Consider the following 23,227-nt stretch of genomic DNA (forward strand, 5'->3'; position numbering starts at 1 on the left):
AGATATTTGGGAATTCAAACAATGGGCTGACTTTTCTAATTCAGACTGTGCTCGGGGGAATTTGAGCATAAGCCAGTCATCTCGGCAAGTTTGATAAATCCCAAAGCTCCAGTCCAGCAACATTGCAATATAAGGTGGTAGCTTCCCAACAATGGCCTTATAAATAAACCAGTGTTTGTTTCGCCTCTCAGCCAGAGAAGACCGACCAACTATGTCACAGCGAATACAATGTTGAGTACCATAGCTGTCTATCACAGACAGGAAAACTGCTTCAACAGTCCTTTTTCTGCTAAACATAGGGGAGAAGGTTTTTCTTTTTCAGTGACAGTAGCCCTTTTTTGGGCGCAGTTTACATCATTAGCTTGTCAATACTGATTCATCAATGCATAAATAACATTTTAATGTTCGAGAAGGAAGTAGTGTAGTTTTAAGTAATTTACACACTGTAGATATATACACTCAGTGTACAAGGACACCTAGCTAAAACCAATGCAGTCTAGTACAAGAGTCCTCCCCTCATGAAGTTTATATTCAGTTTTTGTTGAAACTGTGTTAAAGAGGTGTTCGTTGACGATCGTTTTGGCAGGTGTGATGTGGCCCCGTGAGGCCGCTGAACTGCACTGCAGTAAGTTGGCAGGCGTTCCGATTATTTTGTCCACCCCGTTCAAATCAATGAGGAGAGGCAAAACATCCGACACATCTCTGTGTATAGTGCAATACAGTTCAACGGCACCACAAACTGCAGCCTCCAAAACGATCAATTAAGAAAAGGTTCTGAATACTTCGACTCATCGTGGGTTATTTTTTAACCTTAATCTGAAATGTAGCTACAATAGAACAATATTTCCCTCTCAAACGTATGGAGTAGAAGTATATTTTTTTTCATAGCATAATATACAGTAGAAAAATTGAAGTTATTTATTACATGGAATAAGTGTACTTAGTTACTTTCCACTACTGCCTATATTTGACAGCTCCCCGCTGCAGAGTTGTGGGAGTGTTATGACCGTCGACTATAAATTTCTTACAGTAATTTATATAAATTGTTAAATAAATTATTTACAGTCTATGGTTATGACCACTTATTGGGAGTCATGCATATCTATTGAGCTCATGGCTTCACAGAACAACCGAGATGATGGTTAATAGTTTTTCAAAGTTTCCACTAACTTTGATCATTAATTGCAGAAAGCGTCTCGATAGATAACGACGTAAACCTTGCCATGTATTAACAATATATTATAGAAAAAAAAATCATGCATTTTAGTTCATGGGTAAACCCACATCTTCTGGGTGCGTTTGTTATGTAGTACAGAGGCCCCCGCAGGTTGGTGTTGCACCCGGATCGACGACGACAAAAGAGTCATAAAAAGGACCCAATGTATAAACCACGACTTATTTTTAATTGGAACCCCTCCGGATACAGGCCTGGTTTATATGTATTGTATAAAATTAAAAAAACTTTCTAATGTTTCTATGGAGGTCGTCATCAACGGCAGAGGTACGGCGTGTCGGGCGGAACGACTGAACGAGCGTCCACACGTACGACAGGCTTTCTCTTCCTGAGTAGCTTGAAGTCGTCACAGTTTACCCGCGTTTGTTGAACAGCCCACCGTGTTTGGCGCCATTGACTTTAGAGGCAGCTGTTCTATCGTCTAATCGGTAACGTAACGACAATAGCGCAAAGAAAATTGTTCTGCCAGTGCTGCTTGTGTGGTAAATTCTTACAGAGCTTGGTCGTCTTCAAGTCAGTTTCCCAGGCGGTTTTTACTGTATGCTAGCTAGCATCTCACTCAGCGTATAAGTTGTTGCTCTGCGTTTGGGACATGTGTTGTTGACTAACCTAGCTAAATAGTCAGCGTGAAAGATACAGCCTTGTTACCATTAGTCTCTGTTACCGACTAAATTAAGTCTCAAGGCTGTTGGCCTGGACTCACCGCTCCATAATAAATCTCTAGCGAGTCAGATGAGTCGTCTTTCTGGTGGGCTCACAGTTGCCTGAATAGATTGTGTATCCATACTGGAATCAACTTCGTAATAGTCTTTACCGAGTTTAGTCAAGGTCAGCTTTCTAGCAGGAGTAGGGTGAAGATGCCTTATGCGAGCATATCCTCTCCTCTCTCTTCCATACTCTATGACCGTTTCTCTTTGGACTATTACGATTTGTGGTGCGTGAATTAATTTGTAATGAGACTAGTTAGTGCCACTTCTGCACAGTTTAAATGGCACAAAGTTAGTAACAGAGCTTAGGCAGTACTTTAGTTATTTTGTTTTTCTAAACAGGGTCACAGCAATCTTTGACATGTCAGACCAGATAACATTAGGGTCAGTGGATTGCTAATTGTTAGCAGTGGACCTTTATGCATGAAAAAATTAGACACACAATTCTTCTTCAGTATACCATGTTTTATTCCCCAAATGCCTGCTCCCCAGTGAAGATAAGATAGCTAAAACCGTTATAAACAGAAATAAAGCATGGTATTTGGAGAAGAGTTGTGCAACTTAATTAATCTTCATGAACTTGTATTTAGGGTTGCAGCTAACAATAATTTTCATTATCTACTAATCTGCCAATTATTTGTTTTGATTAATCTTGAAGTCTTTGAAATATCAAAGACTCAAATATTATATATCAAATATTAAACGAATAATTGATTATCAAAATAGTTTCCGCTTTGTTTTCTGTCAGTTAATTAATCATTTCATCTGTACTTCTAATGAAACTCACGCTGATCTGCAACACACGGTGTGTACGATCTCAAAATTGAAGTTTGTAGTTGCACCAAATATGCCAGCAAGGTGACCACTAGTGGACTATTATCTATTATTCTTGTTTTCCCTTACCATCAGGCACTATGCAGTTTTCTGACAGAAAAAGGAAGTTGATTACCAGCCCTCATACAGAGCTCTATGCACATGCTCTGCAGTTCTATGGGCGGCCTCCTCTTGAAAACATCTCCCTCTCTGAATTTGAGACATTTGCTGTGGACAGACTGAAATGTAAGTCCTTGGTTTCACGTCAATCAAATTAAATTTGGGTTATGAAATTTGCTGTAAGCATTATTTTCTTTGATGTTGTGAAATGCGTTCTTAACATGTTACAAAGGACATGCTATTTACGATGTCTTCTGTTTATGCCGCTGCAGTATTGAAGGCCATTGAGAATCTGGGAGTGAGCTACGTGAAATTGTCAGATGACTACACAAAGAAACTGGGGATTGAGTCTAAAAACCTGAACTTTCCTTACAGACTAGAGGCTGTGAGTATTTTAAGCGACATACAGTGAAAGTCTGCAGTGCTGCTTTTGAAAACTCTTATAAGTTACTGTGTGGCTAAGCTCCAACCTCAAAGCTTTACCATACAGGGATTTCTCTGTATTCATTTACAAGGTGTTGGCTTTCATCCTGAACTGTAACACTGCACTGATCTATGTTGGGAGTTAGAGCTGTAGGTGAGGGATGGCAAGTGCTAAATGAATGAATGGATTGATTTGCAGTGTTGATTTGTCTGGCTTTTAGGTTGAGCTTGTACAACTAGAAAATGTGTTGTTGTTTTTTTTTTGCATGAAGTCATAATCTGTATCATTGTAAATATTAAGGGTCGGAACTGCCTATTTATACATGTGTAACAATTGTTTGGAGAAAAAATGTTTAGTCTGCTACAGACAGACAAACACCCGTATTAAAACACAAAAGAAGCAATCACTGAGAAAGTCAGTGGGCAGAAAGCTGGCTTCTTACTTCCCATGACGAAGCAGAATTACAAAAGCCATGTAACACAATAAGCTAAATTCACAACAGCTAGCAAATGGGTATTGATAGTGAATTAAAATTTTCTAAATTGTTATGGCTTGTAAACATAACTGAAAGTAAAGCCTGTGATGACTCGCTTCTCTCTTGTGCGGAGAAAGTCATAAAACGCCCCTGTCAAACACTGTCTAGAACCCATTCGTAGTTGTTACTGGTTTCTGTTAAACTAAAACAGCAAATCAAATTAAAGTAATTTTAAGAATTCCATTTCTGTTGTTTAAATCAACGTATTGGAGAATGCATACTCTCCCAAATGCATCTGAGTATGTTTATTACTTCTGATGTTGCCTCAATATTCAAATTATATGAACCCTATAATTATTATTATAATCATTACCCTATATTATTGTATTATATGATACATAAATGGTAATTTTTCCAACCAACAATCTGATATAGTGTTTACCCAAAAATAGCAGCTGTATTATATAGTTTGTATGTAAACAAATACTAGAAGCCTACACCTGTGGCATGTTAGCCACTAAATTGAAGTTAATCCACAATCCCAGCAACCTAGAGGTAATTTGGGGATAACAAAAGCTAAGAGGTAGTTGAGAGACAAAAACTAATGTCACTTCTATTAACCCACAAGGATGATAAAAAATCTCAGATTGGATCAAGTGAATATGAGAAACGAAGAAAGGATCACATCTCCCACTTCATTCTCAGACTGGCCTACTGCCAAACGTAAGTAAAGTCTGTCATTATATTTAGTATGTCGGTTGTCAAAAAAAATAAAAATACAATTGCTATGGAAACAAATGAGTATTATTCAGTTGCAACTAAACAAAATATTTATTTTCAATGGTATCTTGCAGGGAAGATCTCAGGCGGTGGTTTATACAACAGGAAGTTGATCTTTTCCGCTACCGATTCAATGACCTGCTGCCACAACAAAAGCTTGAATTCCTGCACAGAAATAATCTGCAATATGACACGGTAAATATCTGGAAGTCTTTATATTGCCTGGATTAAAGATTTTCCCTTGTTACCTCAGGGTTAAATTTGAAACTGGCACCTCACCTCTATACATTTCAGTGAATAATGTTGTACATTACATTCCCAGCTTAAGCGCTGGGTGGGTAGTTGGAGACAACAAGCCAGCAAGCTGTACAAGCTGCCTCCATTCTCAATATAGTGGTATTCAGTTGTATTTTCACTAGATGGAGCTGTTTAATCAATGTAAGGGGACCCATGCATGTTAAGGGTTTTCTTGAATGTTGATTTAAAAAGTTTAAATTTTGAAAGTGTGTGAGTTTTTTTTTTTTTTTCTTGCTCTATATTTAAATGTGATTGCATGTGAGGATTAAATCTCTAATAACTGTTTAATTTCTTTTTTACTTTAAATGTGTCTGTAGACCCACCTAAGGAAAGCATGCTGCATGTTTTCTTAAAAGGAAAAGTGGAAAAACTATTAAATGATTCATCAACACATAAATTGTCAAGCATGGATGAAAACAGTGCATTCATTGATAAATGAGGTTTGGTTTCCTTGAGCCTCAACCTTCAGTGTATTAACACTGATACAGTTCTGCCTTTGCAGCTCCTCACTGAAATTCATCATCCTGATCAATAACTTTTCAGATTAGTGTTGAGGAGAAGAAGGCTCTGCAGGAAAAACTTGTCAACTCCAGTTACGCCGTCAGTGGAATCACTGTGGAGGATCAGGACTTCTACAAAGTGAGTTACTCATCTTTGTCCATTGAGACCACTAGGAACATTAAATGCTTATGCCTCCACAAGACAATATTACTCTACAGTTTCTAGTCCTTTAGTTTCCACAAGGTGAATGAAAGGTGCAGAAGCCAGCCACCTAGACATTCTGAACTTTTTGCACTTTAATAAGGAAATGACAGTTTTAACTTTTGAATCACAGTCACCAGGAAACGTTCTTATTTTAAAATCACCCTCTCCACTGTAATAATCTTCAATGGGATTCTTCCATTTACTGTCAAAAGCTCCAATATTTCCAGTTGAGGGTCATTATTAGGATCATGTTTCTGTAACTCTTAGTTGTTATGTTTAAAGTTGCATTTAAAACTGGAGGTGTGGAGTTGAAAAGTTGTGGCATTAGCTAGTCAGGGAACACCTCAAAAAATATTCTTTGGGAAATGTAGGATCTCATGTTTTTGGAGCTTGACCCATACTAGGGACTGAAGGTCAGAGATCACTGACACTGCTGCTCCAGGTTAAATCAGTCTCTTGTTAGTCCCCCATATTTATTGAAGTGCATTACTAAATTGTTGGAATAACATTACAAACTGATGTATAACAGGTTAGATGATTATTTGGATAAATTAACCTTCTGTCTACATAATTTGGGTCCCATTCAGAGATGTTGAGATATTAGCCATTACTTGGACATATTAACCACCATCACTACATGTAACAACTCAGGTCATACACTTTGCAATCTTCCAGTATGACTTCAAGTGTAAAATAAGTTGAGTAGAATTTACAGAAAAACTTAGGAAGTGTTGTAAATCCATAGGTTTGTGACTTCTGCCTTTGGTCCAGTGTTAGGCCTGGAATAATTACCGCAAGAGCTTTTTCAATAGTATCAACCATTACGTGTAATCATAACCTGCGCAAGAGCACCAGTCAAGGAGGGTAGTGAACTTTGAAGTCTTAAAAATAAAATACTGATTACACTAAAGTAAAACACTGATTTGTCTGTTTAGTTTCCCCCCCCTTCAGCTCCTCTACCTCCGGGGCCAATATTTTGTCAGATAGAGTCAGACCATCTTATGATATGAAATAAATTAGCAAATATTCCTCCCTCAGGCAGTTTAAATCAATTTATTGGAGAATGCACACTCTCCCAAATGTATGTGAATATCTTATATTCAATCTTAAAAAATGTTTTGACATAATATTGTTGAATCATTAAATATTCACACAGTGGAGGCATCTCTTAAATCAGTATGAGTGGAGAGCTTGAAAAATAATTGCCTGATTGACAGTTCACTTTCATAGCCTTTCACAGCTGAACAGATTTAAATCTACAGTTTGTCTATTCACAAAATGAAAAGGAAAGGGGAAAATGTCATGGCCTGCTACTTGACTTTAAATTTACATTTTATTCTTATTGCTGACAGTCTCTTCATTGAGACAATCTAAATTGTTACACTCACTTTATTGAACATCTTTAGAATAACTGTAATTCCTTGGGTCACATTTTAAGCAACCATTAATTAACTATTTATATCTTTTGAATGCATTAATTAATTAAAACATTTTTCTCTTTAACTCTTGTTTTATTGTAAAGGTTCCATTTCAAGATGCCCTGGATCTAGTGCGAACAAGGAAAGTGTACCTCAAAGCAGGCTACGTGTACATCCCTCACCAGGACATTGTCACCATTGTTCTCAATGATTTTCGTACAAAGCTATCTAAAGCTCTCGCAGTAAGTGTTAACAGCTCTTCATGTTTTTAGAGAGGATGAATACTAATGGATATTATGTATAATTACAGAAAGCTCAAATACGACTGAGAATGTGTACTTGAGAGAACCATGACAAATTTAAGCGTACTTCACTGCAGTCCATGGTATAAACAACTAGCACAAATTTACCTTTATGTATATAGTATGTGTATGTACAGGACTTTAAATCTATAACAGCAACATCTAACAATATAATAATTTAATATAATGCAATCCATTACAACTATGACCTAAAAAAAATAAAAACAATACCATAGATTTTAATCAACACCTTTCTTACCCAATACAACCGCTTCACTTTACGATACACTATCACAACTACTAAAGTGTTTCTGTTATGTCCACTCCCTGTGCATGTAGTTTATGTAAATGCATTTTGTGTGCACAGAAAGCCTGGTTGCATGAGACATATTATTAAATTGCAATTGTGGCTGTTCCCTTCAGAGCCCCCAAGAGAAACTGGAGAGACGCAGGGTTCAAATGAGGGGAACAAGTATGCACGCATGACATAAAATGCCTGGAGGGAAGACTGGGGACAGCGAGTGTGAAAGTGCTTATTGTCCCTAGGGGCATGGTAATTTTTTTAAAGGCTTTGGAAAGGGGTCTGTGAATTCACAATATCAGGACACTTTTGCATTGCACTGAATGCCCCAAGGGATGTGGAACATGATGTTTTGGGAACTAGAGTCATTCTTTCTAATACATGTGCGGAGACAACCAAGGTTCACTTACATCATGGTGACGGTTTCTGACTGGGGAGCAGGCACATCCATGATCAACAACCAAAGGCTGTGGCACTGTACAGTTCATGAGTTAGGCTTGTTCTATTAAGGAGGTGCAAGAATTTTACTGTGTAGGGGATTTACAGCCACAGAGAGGAAATCATTAAAATATTCCAATTTAAAGACCTGGAAATCGTTGCTGTACTGGTTGGAATCAGCCAGCCATAAGTGTGAATTTTATACCTGAAGTAACTGTTTTTTACATTATACATTTTATTATGATACAGTGTAGTGGTAATAGTGGCAAAGAGAAGGGTTGCATTGGAAAAGCCATTGCTAGATCAGAACAAACACATTTGCACAAGAATTATAGAAAAAAAAGTTTCTCCATGTTGTCCAGAGCATCAACAAATGGTACTGGTACAGGAAACTGGGAAGGCAGGAAAGGCAAAACCACATTAATTAAACTATTTTTGAATTTGTATTGTATGGTGGAGAATATATAGGATCAATATGAAGGATCAGTGTTTGCATAATTGCATAACTTTGTCTGAAGTTCATTGGTCATGCATGTGTCACAGAAGAGTTAATTGAAGCCTTAGGTTTTTTAATTTTATTTTTACTGAATGGAGTGGATACGCACCAGACACACTTGTCTGATTTGCATTTCATTTGCAGTTATTTTTTCGGAACCTACAAAGTTTATGTCAGTATTTAACCTACTTCATAATGGATTTGTATAAATCCTCATATAAAAGTATACATACAGTAAGTAATCCAAATAGTGTTGGTGTCTGGTAGACAAACTATGTAATGGTATTTCTAAATGACCCCAAACCTAGTTTGACATTTCTGTACTGAAATTTATTGTTTCTTATCTGCCAATATATACACTAATACAGATATATCTCCAATAAGCTAATATTGACGGATATATCAGGCTAGCTCTAATACCTATGCACACATACATGTCTGTCATGTGTTCTCCTTTGGCTTGATTTTTCCAACTAAAGAACAGTTTGTCAAAAGAGACGTCAGATGCATTGTCTATCCAAAGCAGCTGTTTGAGTCGACCTTGAAACTGGCAGTTTGTTGCTTTGTGGAGAGAAAATTATTTGGCATTTTGAAAAAAAGGTTTGTTTTTGATCTGTGGTTGTGTTTCGTTGTCCATCCCTTGTATTTAACTGAGTAGTCACTTTCAATCAGTGTGTTTTGAGGCATTGCCTGTATTCGTGACAGAGTGGAATCTGCTTAGCCGCTGTGCCTATTGACACACTGAGGTAATTATTAAAAACTGAGCACTGGGCAAGTTAGGTGAAGAATCCCCATGGCTTGTTACTCCGGGAAAACTACACTGGCTGTAGAATGCATTCTAAGTGTCCAAATAATGATTAGATTAGGTGCTGTTCATGGTGTAGTATAGAAAGTCATTGTCTCTGTACCAGTGTTGTGGGCAACATCTGCTTGATTTGCTAAAAGCAAAAAACATGTCCATGTCCATTACAGGAGGCCAGGCAGGATTAGAATAGGAAAAACAAAAAAACAAATAAAAAGACAACTCGGTCCAGTTCAGACATTCTCCAGTTTCCTGGTAATTATCTGGACCACTAAATGCGGGAATGGAATAATGCTCCAAACCTATTTTTCTTGTAACTGTGCCATTGTGACTGTTTCTGTGTTACTATAATGGTTATTCTCCTACACTGGGGACAGCAGGGGGACATTGCCAAAAATGTGCCATTAGAAAGGCATGAAATTGAAAGCTGCTTCTCCATATGACTCTAGTTGTTGGTTTGATGTTCATTATAACAGAGAATATACAGTGTATATAAAGCCTTTTTTTGGTTGTATTCTTAAGGCAGACCTTGAAATGGTCGAGACTGTTGCTGGGTGGAGTAGTGTTTATAAAGCAAAATCAATTAGACTAAAGCCTTTTTTGTTAGGGAGGAATGTGTGTTCATCTGTAGGTTTGCTTTTGAATATTAAAAAATTCAATCTGACTCAGAGCTGAAAAAGTTCACATCTAGCTAAAATAGACTGAGACAGTGAAAATCAATTGTCAGTAGTTTTATTCCTGATCAATATGGTACATTTACTTGTTTGGTTAAATTGTTTACCTTTTTCTGATCAGTTTGAATAATTTGGTTCCAAAAAATATATATGTGTACTTGAGTTTCATTCGACCCGCCTAAGCCATTGCCTTGTATTTTATTGTTCTGTGCATTACTTAATCTATGCCCTTAACCTGCAATGGTAGGCTGTTCTAAACCTTTGACCCACACTGTTTACCATCACTCATGTGATGCCCATCTCTCTTCAGTTGACAGCCCGCTCGCTACCAGCAGTGCATTCTGATGAGCGGCTCCAACCACTCCTTAACCACCTCAGGTAAGCAGCAGGATTAATAACTTTGTTGCCATTTTGCCAGGACTCTCTTGAAAAAGAGATTTAGCAGGATTGATCTTTGGCACCAAGGAGCGCTGGGGGCTTCTTGCTGCTCTGAGTCAAACCAATCTGTCCCTGTAAAAAAAAGTCCAGATGTTTTGGGAACTTATGGTGCCTGGCTACTTGTGTACCATCATCTATTCCTATTGTTAATTTAGTTAGTCTTGAAGTAATTAGGACTAAGCAACATGTGCATCATCTGTCGTACAATTTCTCATGCATTGTATTGTATTGTGGCTTTTTGGGGTGGATTACTTAATTGATTTAGAATTTTAAAACATAATGCATTTTCATGGTCAGATAATAAATAATAGATTAAACAGAGCTCAGTATGCAACCCTCAGAAGTTGAATTCTGTATAGTTGGAGTACCTGCTTTGTGTTGCACTGTGAGCAGACTGTCATCAGCGCATGTGATGTGGACACGCTGCAAGTGTTTTTCCATAAGACAGAAATGGTGCAGTAAAAAGTATTGCTTATCTTGATGCACTAAATCTGCATCTTGTTTTATCAGACCTACATTGCAGTATTTAAAACTGTACCCATTAACAAAACAAAAAAACACCTTAAATGTCCACATACTATACTTAACATGTTTTATCAAACAAAGGAGCTGCCGCTAACTTCTGATACTAGGGCAGCACCTCTTGTAGATACTTAAATTTAAAAACCTTAAATATGTTCACCATTGAAAATGAATGTGAATTGGCAACAGCACCCAAGTTTGCATTAAATGGTAGCTTAATAGCAGCAGTCTTCATTTCGGCTTCAAGAGTAAAGGAGTGTGACTCAAAACACAGTGAGGGTGTTTATCTTACTTTAGATAAAATTAAGAACATGAATATAGGGGTGGAAGAAGTCATGTTGCCTGATTGTTGATTGGGATTAGTGGGCAGATTGTTGAGATTAGTGGGCAGGCCACTAATCTCTGTGGTGGGGGGAACACAATGTGATATGAAGCACTGCTGCGCGGGACTCACTGGATTGCCAAAGTCAGCGACTTAAAAATCTACTGATTGAAGCTTAGGAGTTTCAAGTTTGTTTAGCAAGAGGTTACATGTAATGTATTCACTTGTTTTTATTGCGTTAAAGTTTTTGTTATTTTAGCTGTGTCCAGCGTTTAATGTCTTGTCTGTTGTGTTAGGTCTTAACCCGATTTTCTATCCAAGACTTTTTTCTTAGACAAGACTGAATTTGACTTGAGGAAACATGCCTCAGAAAATCTGATCAGTTTTCATGGCGGCCCCGATTGCCTCTAAAATTGCATTCATATTACTAAAGGAATACAGTCTAACTTGTCACAGTCCTGATATTTTCACATTTTTTTCTCATTTTAGCCATGCCTATGTGGGACAGGATTACAGCATCCAGAAGAATGTCGGCAAAATTTCCTTGGAACAAATTGATTCGGTGAGTTGCATTGACCATTTATTCTTGAAATGTCAAGTTCAGGGTTACATTTTGCCTGGGAATGGGGGGTGTAAAAGGGGAGAAATGAGGTTTGTATAGTAGCACTGGGCCCAGAGCTAGGAATGACTAGAAAGTGCCACATTAGTTTTAACCAATCAGTTCGCATTACATTTTACATGTGGTCAATAGAATCGAAATGGATATTTACAGGTACTGATAAATTATAGTATTTTATTTTTGCTTGTTAGCCATTAATTGTTGTCTGCCTCTAGCTTTCCGGAAAGTCCTTCCCACTGTGCATGAGACAGCTCCACCAGGCTCTTAGAGAGAACCACCATCTCCGTCATGGAGGCCGTATGCAGTATGGCCTCTTCCTCAAAGGTATCGGCCTCTCTCTCGAGCAGGCGCTGCAATTCTGGAGATTAGAGTTCATCAGAGGCAAAGTGGATGCAGACAAGGTAATGTTGACAATATTAGTGCTATATTATAATAATATAGGAATGTGTTGTCACAAGAAGATCACAGTCAACTAAATTTTTAGATAATAAAGACACACATGACAATTGACAGCTGTGTTAATGTCCCAGTGCCTTTCCCTCTCCTGGGTGCTATTCAACAGTTGAATTGGTGGTGCTAGTTTATTGGTGATGAAGTGATCCCATCAAAGTTGTATGGAAAAAAGAGAGTTCACTGGTTTCATTAGTTGCACACAGTACCATGATGAGGCTAATGAAGACTTAAGTGGTTGTGGGCTCAATTGTTGTGTCTATCAGTAGAAGTCAGAATCACAGTAAAGACATTAAAATTGTTATACATCAGGAGAACCACTGCTCTTATTGGGAATAATGACAGGAGATGCCACTTGATGGACCAGAACGGACAGAATTTTGTGCTGTGCAGTTTGGTAGAGATGAATTATACTGTTTATTCGTGTTGTAATGCTTTTAATATAAATGTATTGGAAACAAGCCAGAACTTCACCAACATTTCTTTAAAAGTTCTGAAATGATTTTGTTGTTTGCATTTCTGACATCAGTAGCTGCTGCATTAGGTATTGTTTCCTCAGTTAGGCCATTAGGTAGCTGCAGATTCTGTATGTTGTTACACAGTGTGTCTGACTTAGCTTGGCTGGAGTACATGGCTTTAAAAGTCTGGTCTTACAAATTTAATGCATTTCGTTGTTGACTGTCAAGAAAAAAACTGCTTGTTTAATAGATAATTGCTTGGATTGCATCAATTTGCTTTAACATACAATTCTATACACTAAGGACTCACCTTGGCTGGCCTGTCTTAGAAGTCAGATATGGCTGATTCAGACTTCCCTGTGGTTTTTGAGTATTCTTTTTTTATTTCATTTTTAAATTATTCTCAATCCTCACTGCAGCCATTTAGCAAACATGAAAATGAAATTTCACTTCAAGTGAGTTAACTTTATTCTTTGCCATTGTCTTTAGTAGTAAAAACTAAAACTCATCAAAATATATATTTAAAAAAAAAAAAAAAAAACCTTGAGGTTACAAATAATTGATTTTGACTTGTGCCTTACTCACCCATCCCCGACAGCATGTCAGTGATTTTGCTCTCAAAGGTTCCCTGAATAAAAACCAAAAACCACCAAATAAAGCATGTCCTAAAAAATTAAAAGCCACATTACAATATGAAGAGCTTTATGTCACACACAAGTGTGTTGAATTTTTGAGTGCTCGTATAAAGATGCATTATTAAGAGCATGCAAGGCGCCAAGAAATCATTTAATTGTGCTGAGTTAAATAGACCAGTGCAGCAGTCTGGCACAGCAATGTGTGTGGATGGGCTTTGATCCCCAAGCTATGTTGATGTTAATGACTTGTAGTAGTACAGTAGATCACGTGGTTGGCATCCCTACCATGTCACTCCAAGTAGTCTGCACGCTTTCCAGTCTGAGGATGTGTTTTGCATCAGCCAGACAAATTGTCCAGGCATGTCATGGGACTATCTCGAGCCTGTTTCCTGCTGGTGGCACAGTTTTTAGTATTAATGAGACACATTAAAGAATTCTGACCAGACTCTGATGTGCAAAGATACATAGAGAGGCTTTCATGTTTTCAGCTGTTTTTAAATTCAAATACTTTGCACTTGTAAGGTTGTTAACATCTCTTTGCTGAGTGCAAAAGAACAGCTTTGTAGAAAGAGAGAGCAAAGTATACTAACATGCAACTGTTAAGAGGCAGATGTGGCCTAAATTTATACAGTGCTAATGTCAGTGACAAAGAGGTACAAGCATAAAGCCATGCCCCAAATCCTTAATGAACATGGTGTGTGACTAGGAACAAATTCAGGAGGTTGGAATTACCACTTTTCTATATTAAGAAATTTAGGGAGTCTAATGTCGAACATCAATTGAACAAACACAAAACTGCATAAGTCAGTATGGGAAACTAAAACATAAAAGCCATAAAAAGCTAAAATTTGTCTGAAACATTTTACAATTTCAATCAAATATCAAAAATGTTTTGTTTTGGCACCATTTAAGAGAAGTAATTTGCCTTGCCCTTACAACATATTATAATATCGTAAGGGTTTACCTTACTCTTTAAGTGCCCTGAGATAGTGTTTGTTATGATTTGGCACTTAATACTAGGACAGGAGAAAGGGAAGGCATTAAAATTCAATAAAATTGAATGGAATTATATTGAATGTTAAAGCCTTCACTTTCTCCTGTCGTAGTATCTGTGATTGGCGCTGAGTTAGAGGCTCATGGCAACTACAGTACACTGGATTCATGCTACATCCCTCTTTGGTGCCCCATTTCTGAGGTGGCTTGATTCCCATGTACAAGCTCCCAGAGAGAGCGCGATGGGCTCTGCACAAAGCCCAGCTCTTGTTCCACAGCAGAGGCAGCAAAATGGTACTGACCAGATCGCAGCGCTCACAGTGATGTATGTGTTGTGTCAGGGAATGCACTTTGTGGCCGGCTACACAAAGCCTGTTCGTTAGTATGCGACTTGCACAGAGGAAAAGATGGGAGGCAGCGATGCCGAAAGGGAGGCCTGGAGGAAGAGGCGGTGCAATATTAGACTACAGGGAGAGAGAAAATTGATAAAATCAACTTGTTCAACCCATTTTTCTTGCCACAGATGTTAGCCTATTCGTTTGGAGGAGTGTCTATTTGTACCACATTTCAGTGGGTTGTTTTGCCTCAGGGCAGGACTGCTTTGAACTGCTTGTTTTACAGATGTGAACTTCAGGTTAATTAATTTCTACTAACTGACACCATGTATCACATTATAGGTTTGGTTTCCTCTGGTCTTTTCCAACCATAGAGGAGATTCATTAGATGAAGCTTTATATGACCTGCTCTTAAAGTTTGACTGCAAATGTTCACCATGTTACTTTAATCACTGGTATCTTCAATACATTTCAGAGTGGCCCCTAGCTCCTTCTTTGCTGTGGGTATGCCTCACTTTGGAAAAAGAAGTTTTTTTACTTGAAGAGATTGAGGATTTTGTGTTAGTGAGGTTTTTTTTTTTTTTTCATTTCAGAAAGTCCTTAATATTCAGCTGGATAGTAAGGCCATTCTTTCATCGGGATTTAGGAATTCATTAAGCCTCCAATTTAAAGTTCATAAATAAATGAATAAATAAGAAAAATCCAAATCCTTAAATAAAAAGTAAAGTGGTTAATACATCATTACTGATGGAAAAAGTCTAGAGAATTGTTCTTAGTTTTACTGCTGATTCTGAATATACAAGTTGTTCAAGTGGCATTTGCTTTCATTGAGAAACTAGGACCATGCGGGTTCATAGCTGGTATTAGCTTATCACAGATACAGTATATCAGTATAATTTGTCTCCATTGTGTTTTTGTTTAAAATCCTACTTGTTCATTGTGAGTAAATGACCATTTTAAAAAGCAGTCACTTTCTTCGTTCTGCAACATCAAACCTCTTAACATCTGTGCAGTTGCAGTATTTTCTAGTCCCTCACCTTTTATTCTTTTCAGGCTGTGAAAATGCCTGTAGTGCAGATTAAAAAGTATTTTAATGGTATTACATATAAGAGGGATTGGTGCTACAGGCACATCAGTCACCATGGACTGAGCCTAAGAAACCATGCCAAGTTTACACACATGCAAGTACACACACGTACGCAGTCCCTTTGATTGTGTCCTATTTCTCTGTCTCCATTGCCGCAGGTTTTTGTGAATGTGTCCTAGAGTGTGGGGGGATGTTGCAGTGATGTAGCCCCATGAGCCAAGATGTGCGCTAGAAGAGCTGTGGCTCTGCTCCTTTAATACATCTTTTGTGTTTGTGTTCAGACTCTCTACTCTGATTTTCTCAATTCCATCAGTTTGGAGGTCATCTGTATTGAAGTATATCCAGGATTATCTAAAGTGTAGGCTGTAGTGTAGGTGATTAGAAGAAGCACTGAAAAAATCATGTTAAATTTAAAGGAGTTGCATTGAATATGAGTAAAAATGGGACAAGAAGAGAACAAACTGCAAACTGCACTGTAAAGCATCTCAGTGCTGAGGGGACTCGGAATACTGTTTCAAGGGGAAATCAAATGTCAAAAACAGTTAATCTGTTATTACATATTATTTTCATTTTTTTTAGAGCTATTTGCAATTAATCCCAGTATGTATGAAATGGCTGTTTTGTTATCTGCTGTTCATATGAAATTTTATGTTTGGCAAAAGCCTCAGACCACCTCAGTCTTAGCAGTAAATTTGAAAGTTCAATGCCATATCAACTCTAAGTGTTTGTATCACCTTTTTAGATCACATAGGATCTTTTTATGTCCTTTTTATTTCACCTAATACATATTAAACACACTTTATTGCCAGTGGAGTTCCAGGATTCATTTTAATAGAGTAGGGGGTTCTTAAATCAGGAAACAGCCTCTTGAATTCTTAGAAGCTCTGCATAATTAATATGTGATTTACTGTACTTAAAGAAGATTTTATGGTTTTTTTAAAATTGCCATTGCAGCTTGTCACATCAGCAAGTTCAGGGTTTTTATTGCGACATTAATGTGTTATGATGGGTGCAGTCATGGTGATTGTGATCTGCCACTGTCGAAGCACACTGTTTGTATTTTACTGTTTGATTTTTAGAGGTAGGGTCCCTGTAATTCATTTTTAATGGTTGCACAGAATTACTGTACATATAAAAGGAGCTCACTGTGGAGATTTCATAGAATGACCCTCATCAAAAAGTATGAAGGGTGTTTCAGTTTGGAACAAACTGGGCAGAATATGGTATGAAGGTTCGCAGAAGTCTGGCACTTTAAAGTTTATTCATACAGTTCACTTGTGTCTTTTGATGTTTTGCTTTTCGGGAGATCATATAAAGATTTTTCAGGATAATAAATCAGGGACTCACATTGTTTGTATTCAAACCCTGGAAATCTGGTCATAGATTTTGTGTGACACTGAATGCAGCCTGTCAGTACATTTGTTTGTCAGTAATAACTTGGAGCTGTACTGTAAATCAAAAAAGGGCCAGTGGAAATTTATCCTAATGAAATGTGGATACTCAACTTATTTGTTTATTTATTCAGCTTTAAATACCATAAAGATGTTATACAAACCTGTGGCTGCAACTACTGATCATTTACATCATCAACTATTTTATCATTTTCTAGATTAATTGTTCAATTAATACAATGTCAGAAAATGGTGACAAATGTCCGTCACTACCTTGCTCATTTTATCCAACCAACAATCCAACACCCAAAGATACTTGGTTAGCAGCAAAAACATAAGAAGTACAACGATGATTTACTTACGTAAAGTATTTGCTCTACAGAAAAATGGCCTCTGTGACTGACATATTATCATATAATACATTACTAGATTGTTAATAGTGATGCATCAGTGAGTAAGCAGCATTTTACTGTTGTAGCTGGTTGAGGGTGAGCTAGTTTTTACCACTTAGGATTCAGTTAGTTAGTTCAGCCCAGTGGTTCCCAACCTTTAGATCAGCACCCCTCCAGCAGGTCACAAAACAAGTCTGAGGGGAAATGGAATGGGAAAAGAAAGACGAAAAGTTCATATATGCAATATCAAGTCTTTAAAAAAGTACTTAAAATTCTGTCAGTCGACCAACTCTAGCTCTACACTGAACAAGCCCATATTAACATTGATTTTATACAAGCCCATATACATTTAAACAAGAGTTGGTAATCAACTTTCCCAGTGACCAGTAAAATATTAAAGTGCTACATTTTTAGGTAGGAATGGTGGACACATTGCCCTGAATACCGGTACTTTATATTGGGATTTATATTTCTTTATTCAAAACATACTCTTAATATTGTATCAAGGGACTCTGCAGGACAATGGACAAAGGCACTGAGAGAGAAAGTTGGTAATATTACGGTATCCATAATTCAACTATGTCAAGTACGGCGACACCTATACAGCAGATTCTCTCTAATAGCTCTATATTTCATTGAGGAAAACATCCTGTCAAAACTGACATGATATATGAGAATGTTTCTTTTCACCCCAACCTTGTCCCTCTTACACTCTCATCCTCACTAATGCCTTCTCTTCCTCTTTGCCCTCGTCTCTTCCTCTCTCCCTCTCTGTAGTTTGACAAAGCATATGCCTACAGCATCCGCCATATGTTTGGCAGAGAAGGCAAGCGAACAGACTACACCCCCTACAGTTGCATGAAGGTGATTTTGTCAAACCTACCCAGCCAGGGCGACCATCATGGTGAGTCGACGGCTGCTGGAAGAAGCCATTACCCATGTGATAAGCCACTCAACTCTCAATACTAGGCTTTTCGGTTATAGAACTTGGCTTGGAAGTAGTGACACAGCTGACTGTGGATGTTGTCATTACCAAAATCTACTTTTCACATGCTGAGCATTGCAGTTTCCTCTTATCGGTGAAACTAGCGATATGGTATCTTAATTGTTTATTTATCTAGCAGATTATTTTAATTCATTTTCATTTTGTTCGCAGGATGTCCATTTCGTCACAGTGACCCAGAGCTGCTGAAGCAGAAGCTTCAGTTCTACAAAGTGTCTCCCAGTGGAATCAATCAGGTGGGTGTTGTCCTGTCTCAAATGGTCGGGCAGCCCTCTAGCCATTCTCCCCTGATCTCATGAAGTAAAAAATGTATTAATTTATTTTCTCCAGTGGGTTTATAAAATCTGTGTCAAGTTCATTTAGAAACTGGTAAATTATATTACTACTCACCCACACCCTCAGTGGCTGAGAGCAGTTGGTCTTAGAAGTTGAGTCTTAATAATGTTTCCTCTGCAGTATAGAAAATAGACAATTTGAAAGTAGTTGCAGCATAGACCTTTGAAAGGCAGCAGTGAAAATACTGTACAAATTAAAACGATGCCCTGATGATGGCGCTAAATGAAAGTTAATGGATCCCCAGAGTCGTCATTTCCTGCAATAGTTGTCAAGATATTTCACCCAAAACCACATGTCAACTTTATGAAAATGCCAGAGAAAATGATATTTTACAGGATAAGTGAAAACCTTGACCTCCTGGAGGCGCTACATGAAAAAGATCACCATTGTGATGAGGATTCATCCATGAATATCTGTACAAAATTGCTGCTTTCACAGGATGACCTACAACATCTTCCCGCAATCGTGGTTTATTTCTAAAATACCTGAAATGTAAAAGCTAGTTGAGGCAGTAATAGTATGATCAAGCATCTTTTGGATGTTTGACTTGTTGTTTCTCTAACCCCCCAAGGACTGTTTAAAGTAAAGCTCACTAATAGGAATTGAGGTACTAATATCACATATCAAACCTTTTATTACCACTCTCACTAATCTAACACCAGCCATAGTGGTTGAGCATGCTGGTGGCATTATCATGCTGGGGGCAGCCTTCGGGAATAAAGGAAAAAATGAAGGAGCCAAATACAAGCAGATTCTTCAGAAGAGTCTCTCTCTTAGCAAGCGCTAAAGACCTTAGATTTATTTTTTCAGCAGGTAAGTCACCTTTTGTGTGCAGTCACGCTAACCCTACAGTGGTTTTAGTACAAGAATGTGAGAGCCCTTATGTGACCCAATCAAAATCTGGGTTTCAAACTGGCCGCTCACACCCCCTTTCCTTTTCACAGAGCGTCAGAAAACCAGGAAGGGGAAAAAAAAGGAAATCCTAAAATTGAAAAGTACCAGAAGACGTGAAGGTGTAATCATTGCCAGCGGATATTCTACAAAGAGTTGACTGAGGGCATGAATATTTAAATTAGCCCAAATAAACCCTTGATCTGTTTTCATTACATTTGAAAGTATTTCCTGAAGGATTTGTTCACTGCTGTCTTTATGATTTATGAGGGATTTTTGTGTAGGTAGTTGACCAAAAGCCAATTAAAACTATTTTGATTACAAGACTGCAAAATCTCAAAATGTTGGCAGTATCTTGTATAATAGTTTAACAGTGTGGGAAATACAGTTAAAATTTCTAACCTGGTGTCTTTGAACTTATTTTTCCTCTACTCTACCTTTTTTTGCAGATCCTGGAGCTGGTTAAAGGAATGCACTATCAGCTGGCATGCCAGAAGTACTTTGAGCTGACACACAATGTTAGTGCAGATTGCGTTCGAAGTGGGGAGTAACTGGGGCTACCTCTGTCAGAGGCAGGGGTTTGGTCTTTACATCTCATGCATGAAGGCTCAGGAGAGAGACCCAGAACTGTCATCACACCCACCATTAGCTGGATGTCATAGCCACTTAATTTTTATAGGTTAATTATAGCATTCAGATCTATTTTGTCCCCTGTGGATACTTCTTTAATCTGTTTAAGTTTGGAAGCTTGAGTCATGCTTGAGTCATGCTTGAGACAAGGTCATAGACATTCATGATGTCTATGACGATGTCTATGATGATTGTCTACACACCTTAATCAATGATGTCTAAGGTGTACCAGTTATTTTGAATTCTCAAACGGAAGGCATCAGAGATCATCTTGGGAGGGAAAATCATTTTACACAATTTACCTTTTAGTAAGGTAGATTTATCTTCTTGAAGTTGATCAGTAATTACACAAACTGCCTAAAATTGTGTCCACGACAGAGGCTTGGTGTGTTCATATCACAACATGTTCATTGCCATGACTGTAACTGGTTAAAAGCAGTACCTTTCATTTACTTATTTAATACATTCAAACCTCTGCCTATGACACGTAGAAGTCATTTTTCTCATGGAAGGTAAAAGGTTTTTTTTTAATAAATAATTTAAATGCTGTCGTTTAAAGGGAGCCCACAGCATGTAAAAGCAGCCACTGTGGCCACAAGTAACAAATTAATGGTAAATGCAAACCGGTAGTAACATCAGCAACATGTAGAGAAGAGTTATAAAGTTAGCTAACTGACTCAGTGATGTCAGTTACTCAGCAATATCCATGTAAAATCTGCTAACATTAGCCACCATAAGCTGCTGGTCATACCAGACCACATAAGACTGTGGCAGCAAAACCTCTGAGTTCACTGAATAGAGCAAAAGTGTGTTTTATTTGTTATGAGTTCAACTTTGTAACAGAATGAATGTGCTATTTCTTCCTTCAAAACATTACATAGCACCACTTTAAATTGTCTCGTGAATATAGAAGACATGAAAATCCAACTGTATATTTGCTTCTAATACAGTTGTAACCCTGGGCTCCTTAGCTCGCTGACTGGTCATTCTTTTTAATGAAAAATGCAGGTGTCGTGTTTGCTCACAGTCATTACATTTACATTCATTCAGGCCATGCAAACAGTTGATGAAAAAAACAAAGATGTTGTGTTCTGCAGTCATGTGTAAAATGAAGTAATTTGCTTAACAGGACAATTTATACACATTAAATTCACATTCTATTGATGCTACTAGCTGATCAAAGCAATGATTTAACAGAAGTAATATAATATATTACATTATAACAGTTAAAGTGCTTAGTGCAGAATTCTTTCTTTCTCACTAGTAGTTCAACAGGTAGAAACAACAAAGTGAAATGTCTCCTTACTGAGCTTCATTTAGCACCTGGAAGATGCTGATACTGTTATTGTCTACAACTCTGTCGTAGTAATTTAAAACATTAATTCCTGCAGTATGAAAGGTTTTGAAAACATCAGTCACTACCAAATAACTGTTTAAAAACTAAAGGTCACAGAAGGAGCATTTGGAAGAGCAGGAAGTTCATCTGTAATTGATTCATAGGTTTTTACTCATCTTCAGTCATTTTTGACATTTTTTTTTCTGAAAGAGCATTTAGACTTTTCACTTTGCGCTGATGGAATAGTTAACTGGTGACTTAGCCGGCTAATTTGGCTGTGAAAGTTCTCAATTATTGTTAATAAATTAGTAAATTGTTAGTAAATTAGCCATGAATTAGATGTTGCATGATCATCTTATAAAAGGTGACATACTAATTTGATTTCCTCTTGACCTACCTCTCCTGTGTTCTCTCCTTTTTGAGCAGATTGAGGAGGCCAGTTTTTCGCTCAACCACCCGAACCAGTATTTCATAGAGAGCCAGAAAGTTTTGGGAGGAGGCAAAGACATTAAGCGGGAGATGGAGACTCCACAGAGGTCACAGGAATCCTCTGCTTCAAGAGGTTCCACTGCAGCACCAGACGCAGCAGCAAACTCCTCCCAGGATTTGGCTGAGATGACAGAGGAACTGGACTGTTTCTTTCAAGATGCCTGATTTTTTTCTTTTTTTTTTTCCTTTTATAGATGTATAAGTACATGTTTGTCTTTTCTATGTGGGCTGACGGTTTAGGGTTGGTCCATATTCTGAACTGAGTTGGATCTGTATCTGACATGTAAAGTATTAAAGTTGAATATGAGTTATCTTTCATTTTTTTAAGTCCACTTTAAATACTGCATGGGTTCACGTTAACCTTTAAGCGACATTTTCATAATCTCAGCATCACACCAAAGTTGAGTTTTCTACCTGGTAAAATTCCTTGTTCATGTCGGTGAAGCTGCTCATTCATTTTTCTGTTTAACCCGTGCGTTAAAAGTAGTCTCTCTGCGTTTTCTGTCTTTGTTTTCACTCTGGTCTGAACTCAGATTGCTTATATCCAGTCTCAGTGCACAGTGTTTTGGCAGGGACATGGTTTTCTGGGTGATGACTAGAACATATCCCAGCTGTCTCAGAAACAATGTCATTGTATTTGCTGGCAGGAGTATGGATGAATGGTGGCAGGAGGATGGATGAAAATAAACAATTTCCACAGTTGTATTATGCCGCTTTGGAATATTGCCTCGTAGTGCACAATGCAATTTATTCAAAGCATACGTGGTCAGGATTTATTTCCTTTCTCTTATCCCTAACTTCTGAATGCGCAATAATTTGTGAAAAATGGTGGCTGTCTGAAAGTCAAGAAGCTGTTGCACTGCTGTGGTGTTGGTAACAGAGACTGTTCCTCTAATCTCGGTTCTTTGGGAGGT

At 37.8% G+C, this 23,227-nt stretch overlaps 1 protein-coding gene across 3 annotated transcripts; it reads left to right on the plus strand.

The window, feature by feature from the left end:
- The first annotated feature begins 1,528 nt into the window (after nucleotides 1–1,528).
- Nucleotides 1,529–23,010, plus strand: prim2 (DNA primase subunit 2). 3 transcript variants are annotated; one of them, XM_040140173.1, is made up of 14 exons: nucleotides 1,529–1,716; nucleotides 2,851–3,000; nucleotides 3,147–3,259; nucleotides 4,402–4,496; nucleotides 4,628–4,748; nucleotides 5,394–5,489; nucleotides 7,078–7,215; nucleotides 10,297–10,364; nucleotides 11,758–11,830; nucleotides 12,103–12,288; nucleotides 18,406–18,532; nucleotides 18,785–18,867; nucleotides 20,308–20,376; nucleotides 22,251–23,010. In XM_040140173.1, exons 2-14 carry the CDS (start codon nucleotides 2,856–2,858, stop codon nucleotides 22,476–22,478), a joined length of 1,542 nt encoding a protein of 513 aa, XP_039996107.1. In that variant the 5' UTR covers nucleotides 1,529–1,716; nucleotides 2,851–2,855; the 3' UTR covers nucleotides 22,479–23,010. The 3 variants fall into 3 exon arrangements, with proteins under 3 accessions (XP_039996107.1, XP_039996105.1, XP_039996106.1); XM_040140171.1 differs by having other exon boundaries at nucleotides 1,530–1,662; nucleotides 22,251–23,009; XM_040140172.1 differs by having other exon boundaries at nucleotides 1,653–1,760.
- The last annotated feature ends 217 nt before the right edge of the window (nucleotides 23,011–23,227 follow it).

Source organism: Xiphias gladius, chromosome 11, assembly GCF_016859285.1.
Source record: "Xiphias gladius isolate SHS-SW01 ecotype Sanya breed wild chromosome 11, ASM1685928v1, whole genome shotgun sequence".
Classification (NCBI taxonomy): Eukaryota; Metazoa; Chordata; class Actinopteri; order Istiophoriformes; family Xiphiidae; genus Xiphias; species Xiphias gladius.